The following is an 18637-nucleotide window of genomic DNA, read 5'->3' as shown; positions in this document are numbered from 1 at the left end:
CAAACCCGCTGCGACCCACCCCCCCCAAGAAGGCAAAAAACACACACACACACACACACACACACACACACACACACACACACACACACACACACACACACACACACACACACACACACACACACACACACACACACACACACACACATTTCAGAACCGTTTGTCCCATACGGGGTCACGGAACCAACCCGGCAACACAGGGCGTAAGGAGAGGGGACACACCCAGGACAGGACGCTAGTCCACCACAAGGCACCCCAAGCGGGGCTCGAACCCCAGACCCACCGGAGAGCAGGACTGTGGTCAAACCCACTGCGCCATCGCATCTCCTGAAGAAGGCAACAATTCTGCTTAATATATGTAATTATATTTTTAACCAAATATCACACAGATTTGTCTAAGATAAAAGCAAATTCACTAATAATAAACCTGTTTCTAGCACTGTCAAACTGATAATAAAATACATTCTCCAACAAGACTACACTAAATGACAAGCATTTTGTATATATCCTTAAATAATTTAATCTAAACTTTAATATTTTACAGTATTCCACTAGCTTTTTGTATTACTGTTCCCCTTTTTCTCTTTTCATTATCCTTACTGGTATTGCAGCATTGCGTGTTTTATTAACAAAAATTATAACCGATAACCACGCGAAACCAGTTTTTTTTTAATCCGCTTAAACGCATCACGTGACATCTTGAACCAATCAATAAGGACCATTTCACCAAGGGGAGAAAAATGTTGGACGTCAGCGATTATCTTGTGCTCATGGGAAATGTTGTTTTATATATGCTCCAGGCTTATGAGAAGTATTCAGAGGAGCAACATAAAAAAACGACAGAACCCATCAACCTTTTAGCTACGGCCGTGGGCGTTTCCTTCTTTGCGCGGCTGGTAAACTGATCAGTTTTATTTACTCAAACGTCTCGCACTTGGTTTTGTAATAAACGAGTTATCTGCCTTCGGTTGTATTAGTTTTTTGCTTTCGTTTTCCTGTGTCGATCGCGTTTGCTTGGTATCTTATGTAAATATTTTTTCAGAGTTTTCTTTTTAACTAGCTTAACTGTAGCCGGCTTAGCATGCTGCTCAGCGTATTTTCATGTCAGAGCTGAAGTGTGCCTTAGCCAAGAGAAGAGGCCGAGAAGCGACACGTTAGATCCAGCAGTTCGTTGTCTTCGCTTCGGCCCGTTTCGCTCACATCCGTGGCAGGTTACCCCGCAGATCGTGCTGTGTTATGCTGCAATTAAATGTCATGGTTTCCTCGAGCCATGTCTTGTAAGTCCAAGGTGGCCCCGAGCGTTGACTTTGACCACAGCTGCTCGGACAGCGTTGAGTACCTCACACTCAACTTCGGACCCTTCGAGACCGTCCATCGCTGGAGGCGCCTTCCGCCCTGCGACGAGTTTGTGGGTGCCAGGTACTGTACTCTACAACATATATTATGCCACTCAAACACATAGAATACTGCGTACCTGTTCCCTTCTGCGTTTTTTTACAGTCATGGCCGCACTGACTGTAACACTTAAAATGACACATTCACACATATACGCTCTTACATTAATTCAAACACTTTTGGAAACATAAACTCATTTTTAACAATTTTTTTTCTTTAAAACTTAATTTAAACCCTTGCCAGCGAGTCGCCCACCGCACCAGACTCCAGGCCCAGGGCGAGGTGGCCACAGAAATCTCAAGAGTCACTTCACACACTGTAACTCACATTAGTCTAGATCATCATACAGAGGGTGCACCTGTGACCTTGCATTGCAACTGAAATGACACGCGGCCATCTCATCAGCATACCTCACCTGATCTCATCTCAAGCCATACAACGACGTATCTCACTCTGGTTTCTCATCCCCCCAACCTCACACCTGATGCCTCAACATTCTGTACCACACCATTTCACACACATATGCACCTTTTTTGTGCTGCAGGCGCAGTAAACACACAGTGGTGGCCTACAGGGATGCAATTTACGTGTTTGGGGGAGACAATGGGTATGTATTCCCTTTTGGTTTGTTTGACTTGTAATTTACATGTAAGCCAGTGCAATGTGTAATCTTTTTTCCTTTTTCTGTAGGAAAAATATGTTGAATGATTTATTGAGGTTTGACGTGAAAGACTGCTCATGGTGCAGGTGAGACACAATAAAGAAGATGATCCTTGCTCTGATTTTTGTGTTTTTTTTTTAAATTTAAAAAAAAAAAATGAATTGTATTATTCATTCTTAGCTAATGATTTTAGCCAAAGCAAATGTAAGTATTTGGTGAATTACACTCATCGGTATTTTTACGGGAGTAATTCAGGTTGCATACTTTATCCAAGAGTTCTACAACAATAATGTCTAATCAGTTGTAGAATCTGCTGCGATTTCTGTTGTTTTTTACCAGGGCTTTTACTACGGGCACCCCACCTGCTCCAAGGTACCATCACTCTGCTGTGGTGTATGGCAGCAGCATGTTTGTATTTGGTATGTGCCAGTTGCTTGTCTAAAGGAAAATCCTGCTTCCTAAAATTTTTCTTCTTTATTTAATTTGTATGCAAGATAATTACACTTATAACATTTTTAGGTGGCTATACTGGAGACATCTACTCAAACTCAAATTTGAAAAATAAGAATGATCTGTTTGAATACAAATTTGCAACTGGACAGTGGACAGAGTGGAAAGTGGAAAGCAGGTAATGTGGCACACTAATTTTGCATTACCCCGGAACTGCTGGTCTATCATAATACTCATAATGTTTATGTAATGCCTCCAATAACATAATGGGTTTTTTTTTTTTATTTTTTTTTTTAAAAATGACAAAGCTTTGTGTTTTTGATCCTTTTGAAACTGCATTTACATGTTACTCAGAGGAAGAAAAACAGTTTTTCAGTTTTCTACACGGTGATATACTGGCTTACATGATGTTCCAAAAAATCCTGTATACATATTTTGGTTTTTTTTAGCTCAAGAAGAAATAGATCAAATAGGTCAAAGATCCTATCTGTATTTGTTCACTTCTGTCCGCTTGAATAACATAACTTTTTTTTTTCTTTTTTTCCCCAGGCTTCCTGTCGCCAGGTCAGCACATGGAGCCACAGTTTACAGTGATAAACTCTGGATTTTTGCTGGATACGATGGAAATGCCAGGTAAACTAGCTAAAAATAAGTACAGACAGATTTAAAGGGATTTCGCATCATATTGTGGTTAGTACATTTTCCTCAATAAGAGCTGTTGAGATACTGATTTTCTGTGTCTTTAGGCTGAATGACATGTGGACTATAAATCTTCAAGACCGAGAGCAGTCATGCTGGGAAGAGGTGTGTTTGACCTCTTTGGGTGCATTTCATATTTGTACCTATATTAATACTTCTGTCTGCATTGTGTAGAAATAGTATTTTTGGAATGTTTAACCTTATTAAATAGTTATGTTTATATTTAATGATCAAAATGCTATTTTCACAATTTGCCTCCTTCAGCTACATTAACTGTTACTGCACCATAGATGTTTAAAGTTTCTGTGGGTGAAAGCATCTACTAGATAAATACAAAAAAGAAATCACTCTGTGGGGGCCTCCCTTGTCACCTTCCATCCCACTTTCTCCAGATTGAACAGAGTGGAGAAATCCCGCCCTCCTGCTGTAACTTCCCTGTAGCTGTGTGCCGGGACAAGATGTTTGTGTTTTCAGGCCAGAGTGGTGCCAAGATCACCAACAACCTGTTCCAGTTTGAATTTAAGGGCAACGTGTAAGCAAGCAGTGTAAAGAAGAAATATTCTTGAATGGGAGGAACTTCAGTTTGTAATTTGGTGTATTCATCTTGCTACTGATAGATCCTTGTATGCTTTTCCTCTTGCCAGGTGGACACGCATCCCTACAGAGCACTTACTACGTGGCTCCCCTCCACCCCCACAGAGGCGCTATGGGCACACCATGGTGGCCTTCGACCGGCACCTGTATGTTTTTGGTGGTGCGGCTGACAACACCTTACCCAACGAGCTGCACTGCTATGACGTGGACTCTCAGACCTGGGAGGTCATCCAGCCCAGCCAAGATAGCGAGGTATGTTTCTAGTGCTAGCTTAAGGAAAGTAGATTAGGTGTAGGCTGAATTTGTGGCACAGGGCTTCATTGATAGTAAAGGTTAGGGTTTTGGAGTTGCTTAAATGTGGGTAAAAGGTGAGACTCAGTTTGGTGAGTACTGCTAATCTCTGTCCTGCCGGATCCCCTTGGAAATGAGACAGCATCTTAAGGGTTTAAAAAAAAAAAAAAAAAAAAAAGAGAGAAGGAACTTTATTAAATACCAAAATTGTAGCTCTTTGTTAATTGGACTCTTAATATATTTACTAATTTTTTAAAAAGCGTAAAATGTCTGAATAGAATGATAAACTTGCTTCCAATCACGGTCAAGCACACTTAATTTCCTACGAACACAAATGGTACATCCCATGGCCTTCTGCATCTAGCTAGGTTTCACTGTGTTAAATTTATGGTTCAAATACATTCTTTATGTAATCGGTATATTATAAATTTCTCATTCAGCAAAAAGTGGCAATGTCTGTACAAGAGAACTTGTTTAAACATCAGCTAGATTTTAGCATTCAGTGCAATGGTGAGTACTTAGAACTCTCTGGTTCTCTGTTAATACTCATGGAATGATTATCTTTTCTTGAGATTTACTCCAAATGTTAAAAATGCAACTGTTTTTCTAAGTTAAATTTAGGCAAACAAAAAAAACCTGAAAAGTGAAGATGCATATCATGCACATGTATTCTTGCTTGTTGCTAGTATTGGTTTAAAATTTTTTTTTTTTTTTTTTTTTTTAAATAAAGTTTAACAAAGTGTGCTGGTTCTTTTTATGCCTTGATGTTCTTTCCAAAGAGTTTCTATAGTTTATTATTCTATAATGGTAATCCCTACTCTTGGTAAATGCCAGAGTGTGCTGATTTTTGTACCAGGAAAGTCATATTTCCCATCATTGAGCTGTTGGTTGAATGCATTCAATGCAAATTCCTTCATTCAGTTGAAATTATTTTGACCTAAATGTAGTACCTGGGACTCAATTTAAGAAAGAAAAAAGCAATGAACAAAAAACAACAAATTTTTACCTGAAGTGTGTTGCTCGTTTGAAGTAAGTTGTAGGTAAATGTCTTTGTTGGTCTTTTCCCCGTTAGCTGTTTCAGAAGTAGTACAAATTGTGTTCATCAGAATTCAGATATCTCATAAGTTGCCTTGGTCATCTAAACAAAAATTCATGTCAAGAAAAGTATTCAGATTAGCTCTGCTTTAATTATAAGCTGAGTTCAGTCAGCATATAAACGAAGAATATTTACATTTATTCATTTAGTAGATGCGTTTCTCCAAAGTGATGTACATCTCAGAGAATACAATTTGTGCATTAGGAGAAAGAGGCATAGTTGCAGATGTGTGATTCTTAAGTAGAGTTTGTTCCTTTCCTCCATATTTGAGTAAAAACTAAAATACAGAGGAATCACCCAGGAGCAGGGTTGAAAATCTGCACCTTACTGTACAACATATCATGAGTAAGCAGAAAAGTCAAGGAAATCATCAGTAAGCAATGTAAATACAAACCTAGACAGCATTGAGGTGGAAATGGGTAGACAAATGTCTGGGGATCATGTCTGCCTCCTGTGATTAATTTGTTTTATTTTTTTATAAAGTGTTCTTCTCAATAGAGTAATGCTGAGGAAAAGAGCACTATCGATGCCAAGGTCGTGAAAGAAAACCAAGGGACGAGGATAATGGTTTGCAATCATATGAAAGAAAGCCAATTAAGGAGAGCAAAAGAAAAAAACAAAACTGTCAACACAAAGAGATTGGAGAAAAATGAATTTGAGGGTCCAATTGCTAGTAGCTGCCTGTTTCTTCCAGGCAGAAAAAGATATTACACCTTATTCAATTTCAATTCAGTCTATTTTCATGGAGCGCTCTTCTCACACACTGACCCAGAGCACACCTTAATGCTCTTTATGCTGTACTTTCTGTGTTTGGGTGTTGAGGGCATCTGTACATGGAGTCCTTATTTTAGTTTGCTCTGTGTTCCACCACCCTTTCTCGTCAGATGCCCAGTGGGCGTCTCTTTCACGCAGCTGCAGTGATCCATGACGCCATGTACATTTTCGGTGGTACTGTGGACAACAATGTGCGCAGTGGGGAGATGTACAGGTTCCAGGTGAGCTGTGGTGTTTCTAACCTGGAAGTGAGTCATACTTTAACACACTTTAATGAATATCCATTATCAAGTTTTATAATCTGTTCCTTTGTTTATAAACAAAATATATGTACTTAATATTTTGTATAAAATCTTTAATTCGTCTGTATAAATGCGTGTGTGAAAAATATTTCCTTGCTGAGTCTGTGTTTCCTGTGTAGTTCTCCTGTTATCCCAAGTGTACCCTACATGAAGATTATGGCAAGCTGTGGGAGAACCAGCAGTTTTGTGATGTAGAGTTTGTTTTGGGGGAGGTGAGTTCAAACTTTGTATTATATTTGTATGTTATATAAGTTACAGAGCAGAGAGTCCCTAGGTGCTGGTCTGTGTATCTGCAGATTTTTCAGTCTGCCTAAGTGGTCAAGAGGCAAAAGCAAATCAAAGAAATTACTTCTCTTATCTAACTAATGGAATTGGCTCAGTTCTTGGGTTGTTTGTGGCTCAAAAAGTCGAGTGGTGGGTAGGGTTGCGAAATTAACGGCAGTTCTGAACATGGAAGAGTTCCAACGAAATCTTGAGAATTTTTCAAAAGTTTTACTCATAAATGTAAAATGTTTGAACACATTTGATGGCAATTGAGGCAAGACTATAAACCAGAAGAGCAAACTAAACATCAGTAATGCAGGTATCAACACACAGGCCTATAAACCTATATATATATAAAATTCTGTCCTCAACATGCTTTTGTTTGAAAATAATACAGCTGAATTCATTGAATGATTTCAGATAAAAATTTGCTTGGTTCAATAACTGCAATTTGCCTCTTTGTGGGCTACACAAGAACAAGGATATGTCAAAGCTTTATGTCTTTACAAGTTACCACTGTCATCCAAAGTACTGTTTGAACAACTACTGTAAACAGAGCCAAGATCTTTCAGAGGGAAATTAATAGTTCTGCTTTAACGCTGTGTGAAAAGTTTAAATTGCAATTTACCTGTGCATTGTGTGTAATGACTTCAGCTGACCAAGGTCAAGAAAGATAATTGAGATTGCCAGGATTAAAAGTGATGAGCAGTGAAGCTTCAAGAGGTGGCAAAATCACTAACAATACTTATTTGTGTGGAAACTTAAATGGAATCAGTTAAAATCTAAATAATTAGTGTTGCGAATGGTCACTTTCAGGCCCATTATTTTACCTATATCATCATCATTTTCTCATAACATGTCTTATTCAGTTTGATAGCCATTGGGAAGGTACTATAATTTTTAAATCATACTAAATTATAAAATCGTTCAGAATTTCTAACACACAGAAGGGTGGTTTTGAAGGAGGGGATATCAAAGTATTATTGAGGTTGTTTTTTTCTTTTGGGGGGTGCGGTTGCGCAGTGGGTTGGACTGGGTCCTGCTCTCCGGTGGGTCTGGGGTTCGAGTCCCGCTTGGGGTGCCTTGCGATGGACTGGCGTCCCGTCCTAGGTGTGTCCCCTCCCCCTCCAGCCTTACACCCTGTGTTGCCAGGTTAGGCTCCGGTTCCCCGCGGCCCATATAGGACAAGCAGTTCAGAAAGTGTGTGTGTGTTTTTCTTTTGCACATCAAATCCCACAGAGGGGCATTTGTTTTTCATCTAACCCATTAAAATTTACCACCTGGTCCCCTGTAAGAAATTCTGAAATATCCCTATGCAGCGCTCAGTTAGGGTATTAATATAAATGTCAACTTCAGACAGGCTGTAGTTTTAAAAACCACCCAAAATTTAAATTTTTTTAAAAAAATTTCCAGAATTTTCAACCATCTCAAAGTTCCTGAAATTTTCAATGGAAAATCTGAAAAGACACTTCTGCCATTTGTAATCCTTGGGGTGGAGGGGGAAAAGAGCTGGATGTAGTCTCGATGTATCATGAGTGACAGAGCAGTTTTGATTATGTTTAAATTCTTTGTAGCTGTAATAAGGAAAGAAGAAATATTATGTCCACAACATGAATTCATTAAGTATTTGAATAAGCACATAAAACTTGTTTGCCCACCAGGTAGTGAAATTGTCATTTATGACTCATGGATATTTCATTAGTGAAGTATAAATACACATTTATTTATTTAGCAGACACTTTTTTTCCAAAGTGATTTTCAATGAACTCTATGGAGTGTAATCACGAGGGCTGTGGAGTCGGTACACAAAACCTTTGACTCCGACTCGAATTACCCAATAATTGCTTCCAACTCCACAACACTGGTTAACACCCCATACCTGATTCACCAAGGTGACTTAGTGCTAGTGCTGTTCATTACTTACGAGGGGTCACTCATCCGCATATCAATGGAACACACTATCACTCGCACACTGTGGGTGAACCTGAATAGTAGCTTGTCTTTGGGAGGAAACCTAAATAGACATGACTGTGTAGACACGGGGAGAACATGCAAAGTCCACACAGAATGAGCAGGGATCGAACCCACATCCTCTCACACCACCTAGGCGCTGTGAGAAAGCAGTGCTACTTGCTGTATTACCATGCCACCCATACACAGTCTTTTTGAGCATTTATATTGTCTCCTGATGTGTCCACATAAAGCAGAAGACAGACACTGCAAGCAGCCAAGGGAACGTTGCTCGGGAACGTTGCTCAGAAAGCTGCGGTTCCTGCTTTGAATCATCATTTCATTTTGCACAGAGGCAGGAGCGAGTGCTGGGCCACATTGCCATAGTGACAGCTCGGTGCCGCTGGCTGAGGAAGAAAATCCTGCAAGCCCGGGAGAGGCAAAAGCAGGTCAGTGTGGAGCAGTTTGATCCAAAAAAAAAACACAAAACACTATTTTAGAGATGTAGGTACTAAAGCATTAAGCATCCTAGTTTTCTTCTTTTCAGAAGTGTAAACTAGGTGGTGCTGAGGAGCCTGAAGAGGTGGTCTCAGGTGCACAAAAGGAGGGTTTAGGGGGTTCCAGGGCATCAGGGTCTGGGTCTCAGCCCTTGCTGGAGGTCAGCATCCGAGAGGCGGAGGCCCAGCCCTTTAAGGTCCTCATGCAGTTCCTGTACACAGACAAGATCCAATATCCGCGGAAAGGTTGGTCCCACTCGTGGGTACATTTTCATTTGTTCATTTCGCAGAAACTTTTCTTCAGGGTGACTTACAATGAACACAATGTATTATCAGCCCACACTTTTTCAGCCAAGGTGACTTAGAAGGCTATATGTACTACAGACACCCCTCAACTTGCGTGCAAATAGACTGTTCTTCAACCCTTTACATAAGTCAAAAGCTACGTATGTCAGATTCTCCCACCGTTCAACATAGGCCAGCCTACCCTAGCCTAGGCATTTGTTGCAAACACAGGCATAAAAAAAATTACACAGTATAATTCTCTAGTAAGACACATTGAATACTGTAACATTATTTTTAATTTAGTCTCCAAATCGATTGGTCCACGCTTGCGAGACGGTTCACGTTTTTCCTTCAAGTGCACGTTTACCACCAAGCATTGGGAATAATGAAATGGGTAAAACAAAAAATGTGAAAAAGCACTCCACTAGCAAGAGGAGATGCGTTCATGGATCAAAACATGCGGGAACTGGGAAGATGGAGCTTCCGGCTAACTTGTGATTAACGTATTTCAGATGTTTTGCAATGTGTAAATGTGTATGTCGGGAGTTTTTTTACGTAAACTCGGATTTGCCGAAGTAGAGGGGTGTCCGTACAATGAGTCACTCATCTACATACCATTGTAATATACAATCTGTCTCTCCCACTCAGTCACACACACAATCTACAATATGGGCAGTTTGAGTCACTGATGTATGAGAGGAAACCAGAGCACCTAGAAGAAGCTATGCAGATACGGAGAATATAAAAACTCCGCACAGACTGATGCCCTCACACCATCCAGGTGCTGAGAGAGAAAGATGTTACTCACTGGACCACCATATTGCCAGTTGAACTGTCATATTTGCTGCTTTGTCACGTGTCTCTACTAAAGGCGTACACTGACTGTGCTGAGTGATCTGAGAACAGGTTACTAGCTGGTAGCAGTGTCTAGTGTTACATATTGAGTCTAATGCGTGAGAGTTTTTAATTTACTTGTATAATGTGCTTTAGCTTAAGAGTGGCAGAAAAATGTTCATTCAGTAGAAATTAAAATGGGAAAGCAATTTGTTTCTGTAAAAAAAAAAAAAAATGTTGGTGTGTTTTGCTTTAGGCCACGTTCAGGATGTGCTCCTTATTATGGACGTGTATAAACTGGCTCTGAACTTTAAGCTGTCACGACTGGAGCAGCTGTGTGTTCAGTACATAGAGGCATCAGTGGACCTCCAGAATGTTCTGAGTGTGTGTGAAAATGCCAACAAATTGCAGTTGGACCAGCTCAAGGTACATGCCTCTTATGCATACACACACACACACAAACTTCTGTGTGGATGAAGCTGACTTAGTGTTTTTGCATTTTCTAGGAACACTGTCTGAACTTTGTGGTGAAAGAAACTCACTTCAACCAAGTGATAATGACTAAAGAGTTTGAGCACCTCTCCACCCCATTGATTGTAGAAATAGTCCGCAGAAAACAGCAGCCGCTCCCAAGGGTCTACTCAGACCAGCCTGTCGATATAGGTATTTTCGACTCTCAGAATCCACCTCTTGTCCTGTCTTTCTTCGTCCTTCATGTATGGGGTTCTATGGCTGTATGCATTTGCAGGTCATCTCAGTTCTGGCTTCCTTGTCTGCAGGAACATCCCTGGTGCAAGACATGAAAGCTTACCTGGAAGGGGCAGGGCTGGAGTTCTGTGACATCACCCTGCTTTTAGATGGACATCCACGCCCTGCCCACAAAGCCATATTAGCTGCCCGCTCCAGGTAGTCTTTCAAATAAGTGTGAAATTCAAGTTGTTGACATCCTTGTATCATTGTTGTCACTTTGGATGGTCATTGTTCAAGTTCTCTCCTCCTTTCTAGCTACTTTGAGGCCATGTTTCGTTCCTTCATGCCAGAGGATGGCCAAGTGAACATCTCCATTGGGGAGATGGTTCCCAGCCAGCAAGCCTTTGAGTCTATGTTGCGTTACATCTACTATGGGGATGTCAACATGCCTCCTGAAGATTCACTGTATCCTATCATTTTAACATAGAATAAGGCACACAACATTCCTTAGTACAGAAAATTAAGCTCCATCTGTTATACATAAATCCCTTTTTGTGTGTGTTTTCTGGTAAAAGTATTTTTTTTTTTTTTTTTCCTTCACCTCTGTCCAGATATTTGTTTGCAGCTCCATACTACTATGGTTTTTCTAACAACAGGCTTCAAGCCTACTGCAAGCAAAACCTGGAGATGAATGTTACTGTAGAGAATGTTTTACAGGTACAATGCTTTGTCTGCATTTAAGTCCCTTCTTGATTTGAGGACATGGTCCTGAATCTAACCACTTTTGTCATGTAAAGTTTTTGAAGCTAAATTTCTCACTTTCCCATTCATTTATCAGTGTTACAATTTGCCAATAACTACCTAGTTATGGAAAACTGCTATACTGCTTATTTTTTCAACTATTTATCTACTATCCAACTGTCTGCTATCTGTGTTTTCACCTGTAAACCAGTGGTGGTTTTTCCCCATTTTCAGTTTTAACTACAGTCAGTGCCTGCTTAACATGGGACAGCTAGTAGCATAGTGGTTAGCGCTGCTGCCTTTGGACCCAGAGTTCACAGGTTTGAGTCTCACCTCCAGCTGTAGTACCCTTGAGCAAGGTACTCACCTTAAATTGGTTCAGTAAACTTACCCAGCTGGATAAATTGGAAAATATTTGTAAGAAGCTTAACAGTGTTAGTAGCTTTGGAGAAAAGTGTTAGTTTAATAAATGTACAGTAGGCATCAAGGTTAGGGACCAAAACACAGCCACTTAGCATTGTCTACTTACAGCACAATTAGGGAACATGACCTGTCTATTAAGGTCCTGATGACTGGTAACTTTTAATGTTCACGTTCAAGTTGTTTTTGTCGTCATTCCTCTATTTATCTTGTAGACTGTGGAACAAAATATCGTTTCTCTGGAGACCATGGTGCAACACAGAACAGAGTACAAGACAGTAAATGTATACACAGGACAGGAGATGGATGCGGACATGGGCTGCGAACTGTAGGCAGTTTGTAGTGTATGGAGTCCTGTTGGGTTAGCTGTTTGACTGTGCCAGGTGAGCATTGGGAGGCAGCAGGGTGTTGAGTAATCTGACTGCCTCAGGGAAGAAACTGTTGCGGAGACTGCTGGTGGTGGCACGGGTGCTCCTGTACCTTCTGCCAGATGGCAACAGGGTGAAGAGTCAATGTGAGGAGTGAGAGGAGTCATCCACAATGCTGGTGGCTTTGCAGATGCAGCGGTTTTTGTACGAGGTATCGGTGGTGAGTAGAGGGACTCCGATCTTTTCGGTTGTTCTTACAACTCACTCTAGGGTCTTGTGGTCAGAGACTGTGCAGTTCCTGTACCACACAGTGAGACGACTGGTCAGGATGCTCTCTGTCGTCCCTCTGTAGAAGGTGGTGAGGATGGGAGGAGGGAGTTTTGCTCTCTTCAGCCTCCATAAGAAGTGAAGACACTGCTGTGCCTTCTTGACTAGGCAGGTGGTGTTGAGAGTCCAGGAGAGGTCCTCCGTTGTGTGCATACCAAAAGACTTGGACCTTTTAAATCTCTCCAGAGTTGTTCCATTGATGTGCAGTGGTGAGCGGTCTACTCTGGTCCTCCTGAAGTCAACAATAATCTCTTTTGTCTCATCAACATTAAGAGATAGATTGTTGACTTTACACCATTCTACGAGCTGATTCACCACCTCTCTGTATGCTTACTCATCATTGTTGCTGATGAGGCCCACAACTGTAGTGTCATCAGCAAACTTTATGATGTGATTTGAACTGTACTTTGCAGCACAGTCATGAGTCAGTAGGATAAACAGCAGTGGACTGAGCACACAGCCCTGGGGAGCGCTGGTGTTCAGTGTGGTGGTGCTGGAGGTGGAGTTGCCGATCCTAATGGACTGGGGTCTCCCAGTCAAAAAGTTCAGGATCTAGTTGCAGAGGGAGGTGGTCAGACCTAGCAGGCTCAGCTTAGTTATCAATTTCTGAGGGATGATTGTGTTGAATGCTGAACTGAAGTCAATAAACAGCTTCCTTACATAGTTGTCCTTTTTGTCCAGATGGGTCAGAGAAAGGTGGATGGTAGCAGATATGGCATGTTCTGTTGAACGGTTGGGATGGTAGGCATACTGGAATGGGTCCAGTGTGGTCGGAAGACTGCTCTTTATGTGTTTCATGACTTGCCGCTCAAAGCACTTCATGATGATAGGTGTGAGTGCAACCAGTCTGTAGTCATTCAGACAGGACACAGATGACTTCTTTGGCACAGGGATGATGGTGGTCGTCTTGAAACACACAAGGACAACTGCCTGGCTCAGGGAAAATTGAATATGTCCGTGAAAACATCTCCAAGCTGAACAGCATATTCCCTGAGTACCCGGCCAGGTACGTTGTCAGGACCTGCAGCTTTCTGTGGGTCAATTATGGACAGAGCCTTCCTGGCGTCTACTGGGAATAATTACTTGATCGGTGGGAGTTGGGGTGGTCTTATCTGCTAGCATGTTGTTCTGTGCTTCGTGCGTAAAAATCACTCAACTGGGAGCGAGGCGTCACCATCGCAGACAAGTGATGTAGCTTTGTAGTCTGTGATGGCCTGAATGCCTTGCCACATGCACTTTGTGCCCTTGGAATTTATAAAATTTCGGTGGATTCTTCCTCCATAGTTGCGCTTTGCCTCTTTGATAGCCCAGGACAGATTGGCCCTTGCTGTGCGGTAGGCTGCCTTGTTACCAGACCTGAAGGCAGTGTCTTGGGTTTTAAGCAGTAAGCGCACTTCAGCAGTCATTCATGGTTTTTGGTTTGCACGTGTTGTGATGGTCTTGAAGGAAGTTACATCATCTGTGCACTTGCTGATGTAACCAGTCAGCGATTTTGTGTATTCCTCCAGGTCTGTGGTGTTATGGTATGTAGCAGCCTCTCTGAACATATTCCAGTCTGTGTTCAAAGCAGTCGTGAAATGCTGAGGGGGCTCCCTCAGACCAGGTTCTCGCCTGTTTCAGGACTGGTTTGGCATGTTTCAGGAGTGGTCTGTATGCTGGGATTAGCATAACAGTGATCTTAGTAACCAAGGTGGGGGCGGGGTGCTGCTTTTTAAGCACCAGGAATGTTTACGTAAACAAGGTGTAACGTGTTTGTACCATGGGTTGCGAGATCAACATTCTGGTGCAACTTTGACAGCATTGATTTCAGATTCACGTGGTTAAAGTCCCTGGTGACAATGACAAATCTGTCGGGATCTGCTGTCTGTAAGTTGTTCATAGCCCAGTAGAGTTTGCTCAGCACTTCCTTTGCGTTATCACCAGGTGGAATGTACACTGTGACAATGAGCATGGCGGTAAACTATCTGGGCAGGTAGTTTGACCCGCACTTAACAATAATGAACTCCACCAGCGACGAACAGTAGCTAGAGACCACAGCAGCATTCCCACACCATTCGTTGTTTGTGTAAACACACAGACCACCACCATGAGTCTTGCCAGACATTGCTGCTATCCTGTCGGCGTGATGTGCAGTTAGCCAGGCTAGCTGAATGGCTACGTTCGGAGTGCTGTCCTTGAGCCATGTTTCAGTAAAAACAAGAACACAGCAGTCCTTGACTTTGTGCTGGGTAGTTAGCTGTACTCTGAGGAAGTCCAGTTTATTGTCGAGAAAGCAAACATTGGAGAGGAAAATGGATGGTAGAGCAGGACAGCTAAGGTTAGCCTTTAGCCTAGCATAAATGTCGGCTTGCTTACCACACTTCCGCTGCCTCGCACACCGTTTCCGGGTCCCTCCATCCCGGCCTGCGGCATCAGGTGATCCCGCAGTCCTAGGGCCTGGTACGTGTAGTAGCCTCAGGTTGTGTAGCTCTTCCCGAAGTCCATCGGTTATTCTGGGCTTTGTTTTCTAATGTTACGCAGGAGTTGGCAATGATAGGCATGTGCACCAGTGTTTTAGATGCACATTTCTGGTTAGTTGGCTGATGGCAATATTTAGTTTTTTTTTTAGTTTTTTTTATTTTTTTATTTATTTAAAAAAAAAAATTAAAATACATTATGTCAATAAGCAGAACTTGAGAATTGAAAAAACAACTTTGAAATGTGGGACACCTGGTACCGTAGTGGTTAGAGTTACTGCCTCTGGATCCAAAGGTTGCAGGTCTGATTCCCACCTCCAGCTGTACTACTCTTGAGCAAGGTACTTACCCTAAATTGCTCCAGTAAAACCACCCAGCTGTATAAATGAGTAAATAATTGTAAGGTTGTAATAACTGTAACCTTAATATTGTAAGTTGCTTTGGAGAAAAGTGTCAAATGTAAATGTAATTTCTTATGTTTGTCCTTGTTATATGATGCAGCACATATTACACTGTATGTTTTAGGGGTTTGTTTGCAAACAGTTAATATTTATGTTTATTGATCATTTGCCAGTGTTGTCAATATGCAGGCCAATATTGGTAGGTTGCACAGGTTTGGTCATACATATGAACATTGATAAATATATGAGTGCAGTTGTTTAAGTGAGCATCTTTATGGTAGAACTTTTCTGTCACTGACCAGTTATGTTTACTGCCCAATGACTGTACGCCGAGAACATAAGCAAGCTTTTTCAAGAGTTCCATCTTGTGATGACCTGGTTCTGTTATTTTTGCCAGTAATGCATGCTTTCACACTGAAAGGGATGTGTCACTGGTTGTGATTGGCCATTGGATTAGCATGTTCTGACAGTGTGGAAGAATATATATAATTTACATACATATACACACCTTCTAATCATGATGATGTGCATTTTGGCATGGCTTGATTGGGAATTCAGTGCCAGGAAAATGAAACATCTATCTTTTCTGGCTCCAGATCCTGGAGGCAGCAGACAAGACACAGGCCCTGGACATGAAGAAGCACTGCCTTCACATCATTGTCCATCAGTTTATCAAGGTGGGTGTCCTGGTCTTTGGGACTCTGGCAGTCTGTTGGCCCTTGCACCAGGGCTGAATGAAATCTGCTGAACACGTTCTTGGGAACTGGGCTTGCAGTTTTGACCATGGAAAGGCTGCCATTTGTGCTAAAATGACTTGGAAGCATTAAAGTTCATCTGCAGGAAAGTGGAAAATCTACAACTTAAACAGCTCCAGTCCCAGCATCAAGGACAATCTGGATATTTTTAATTTAAATTACTGAAGGCCTGTGCTACTCAATTTAATGTAATTTATCATTAGACTTTATAGTTCAGGTTCATTTTTTCTTTGTTTTTGATTTTTTGTGTTTGTGTTTAATTCCCGAAAGGGCTGTGCGCTTGCTTTTTAATTCTTCTTTTTTTTTTTTTTTTTTTTTTTTAAATTTTATATATATATATATATCTGTTTTTTTTGCATTCCTTCCTCTAAAGGTGTCCAAGCTTCCCAACCTGCGATCCCTCAGCCAGCCACTACTGCTGGATATCATCGAGTCCCTAGCCACTCATATATTGGACAAACAGTGTGCAGAGATGGGCTCCGACATATAGGAGCTCGCTCACACACACTTTTGGTGTTCACCTAGCACTTCAAGCCTTTCACAGCTTGTTACTTTACATCATATACCCTACAGTGACGTTCCACGTCCCGTTTGTTTTCTCATTATTCACAAACAGCTTGACCTAATTACAAATTATGATGTTGTGGTCAACTATTGGTGTGTGGTGCAATATTAAACATGAATTCTTGTTAGCTTTATTGTAAACTTTTGTATCTTGTTTCCAGCATAAAGCACAACATTTCACAGGTTTTTTTTTTTTTTTTTTTTTTTTTTTTTTTTCCCCCCCCCCCCTCCTCTCCTCCCTGTGGGGTGGGTTAAACTTTTTAATGTTACTTTGAGTTTTGCAGGTTTACTCATTAAACATTAACTCCTTTTTTTAAAAAAAAAAAACTTCTGAGCAGTTATAATTGAAAAATGCTGAGAATGTCATTCTTTTCTTGATCTCTTATTGAGACTGTCTTTGAAGTTAGCCATTTATGTTAATGGTTGTACATATTAAGCAAATATTCTAATTTACCTTTAAATGTTTGCTGAAATAATGCATAGTGTTCTTTAGTAATCAAATATACACACAAGTAACAGATGTACATCAATATTGAGGTAACTTATGTGTTTGTAAAAATATATGGTTATTTTAGTTCCTTCTAGTAATAAGCTCACTGTTAAAGTAGGTTTATTCTTATTAAAGTGTGTCACAGAAACATACCAAGACTTTGTAAATACTTATCCCCAATAACATGTCCCAATTAATTCTAGAAAATTGACCGAATATTGAGAAACTGAATATTATTTTTAATTATTCCGTTGTTTTCTTGGGGAAAAATTATTTGTTCTCATGCCTATAACTGGTTCACACACAAAGCACCCTAAATTATGTGTGATACACACACTCTCTCTCTCTCTCTCTCTCTCACTCACTCACTCACTCACTCACTCACTCACTCACTCACTGTCTGAACCGCTTGTCCCATATGGGGTCACGGGGAGTTGGAGCCTAACCCAGCAACACAGGGCATAAGGCTGGAGGGGGAGGGGACACATCTAGGACGGGACACCAGTCCATCACAAGGCACCCCAAGCAGGACTTGAACCCCAGACCCACTGGAGAGCAGGACCCAGTCCAACCCACTGCCCCCCAACAAGAAGTAATGTAACACATTTAAATTTTACAGAGTTTGTTCCCGGAAAATAATTTTAAAAATCTTTTTCTTCTGTTGTCTCCCAGAAGCATTACTGAAGTACCACGTCATTGAAGCTTTTTCAATCAAGGGTGTGCATGTTTGAGTTACCAGTGGTTGTAGTAGCAAATGTAGACCTCTAAAAGGCTTCCTCACTGTTCTCTGCCAGACTTTCCTTGTCTAAGTTTTTCCTTTTGGAGTACAGGTTAGAACAATGAATGTCCTTTTGTTTAACTTTATTCCATTTCATAACAAAGTTTTGGCATAAAAGATTTGTTATGATTTCCTTTTTTTTTTTTTTTTTTTTTGGATCCCTTCACTGCTGCTGATGCTCCTGACATGGACCATCCATAGAGCACACATTGTGAGTCAGTAGGGTAAACATGAGCTATTTGTGGAAATTTCCTTAATGAAGTGTCTTAATATGCATAAACATTTTTTTTTTTTTTTTTTTTCTCTCCATAGAGTAAATTTAGTGTTGTGTGCATAGACTGGCTTGAGTGAGAAGGCTAAGACTGTTGTCTATGTGGGTTTTTTTTTTTTTTTTTTTAGTCTCTCTCAGCTACTTGGTGCAATTATCAAATGCAGTCTGTTAATCATGACAGACCAGATAAATGATCATTTGCACCCATTAACAATAAGTGATATTAATAAAACTGGCAGGGGGTGCGGTGGCGCAGTGGGTTGGACCGGGTCCTGCTCTCCGGT

The 18637-nt window shown here is 41.0% G+C and overlaps 1 protein-coding gene across 2 annotated transcripts; it reads left to right on the top strand.

The window, feature by feature from the left end:
* Window positions 1-879: 879 nt before the first annotated feature.
* lztr1 (leucine zipper like post translational regulator 1) lies at window positions 880-17012 on the top strand. Of its 2 annotated transcripts, none has more exons than XM_018740482.2 (20): window positions 880-1419; window positions 1940-2002; window positions 2086-2142; window positions 2396-2475; window positions 2576-2684; window positions 3056-3139; window positions 3253-3310; window positions 3598-3737; window positions 3850-4051; window positions 6071-6181; window positions 6382-6474; window positions 8830-8925; window positions 9024-9219; window positions 10349-10518; window positions 10599-10755; window positions 10872-10998; window positions 11098-11247; window positions 11394-11499; window positions 16092-16172; window positions 16624-17012. In XM_018740482.2, exons 1-20 carry the CDS (start codon window positions 1250-1252, stop codon window positions 16738-16740), a joined length of 2367 nt encoding a protein of 788 aa, XP_018595998.1. In that variant the 5' UTR covers window positions 880-1249; the 3' UTR covers window positions 16741-17012. The 2 variants fall into 2 exon arrangements, with proteins under 2 accessions (XP_018595998.1, XP_018595997.1); XM_018740481.2 differs by having other exon boundaries at window positions 9009-9219.
* Window positions 17013-18637: the final 1625 nt, after the last annotated feature.

This window comes from Scleropages formosus, chromosome 12 (genome assembly GCF_900964775.1).
Source record: "Scleropages formosus chromosome 12, fSclFor1.1, whole genome shotgun sequence".
Classification (NCBI taxonomy): domain Eukaryota; kingdom Metazoa; phylum Chordata; class Actinopteri; order Osteoglossiformes; family Osteoglossidae; genus Scleropages; species Scleropages formosus.
Note: the sequence above shows the minus strand (reverse complement) of the source record. Positions and strands in the feature narration are given on the sequence as shown.

What these genes read in the sequence shown, in the direction of transcription:
- lztr1 (XM_018740481.2), top strand. Translation starts at nt 1,250, where the DNA reads ATGTCATGGTTTCCTCGAGCCATGTCTTGTAAGTCCAAGGTGGCCCCG. An exon ending in GGATACGATGGAAATGCCAG is followed by an intron (nt 3,140 to 3,252) that starts GTAAACTAGCTA and finishes CTGTGTCTTTAG; the next exon opens with GCTGAATGACATGTGGACTA. An exon ending in AGACCAGCCTGTCGATATAG is followed by an intron (nt 10,756 to 10,871) that starts GTATTTTCGACT and finishes CCTTGTCTGCAG; the next exon opens with GAACATCCCTGGTGCAAGAC.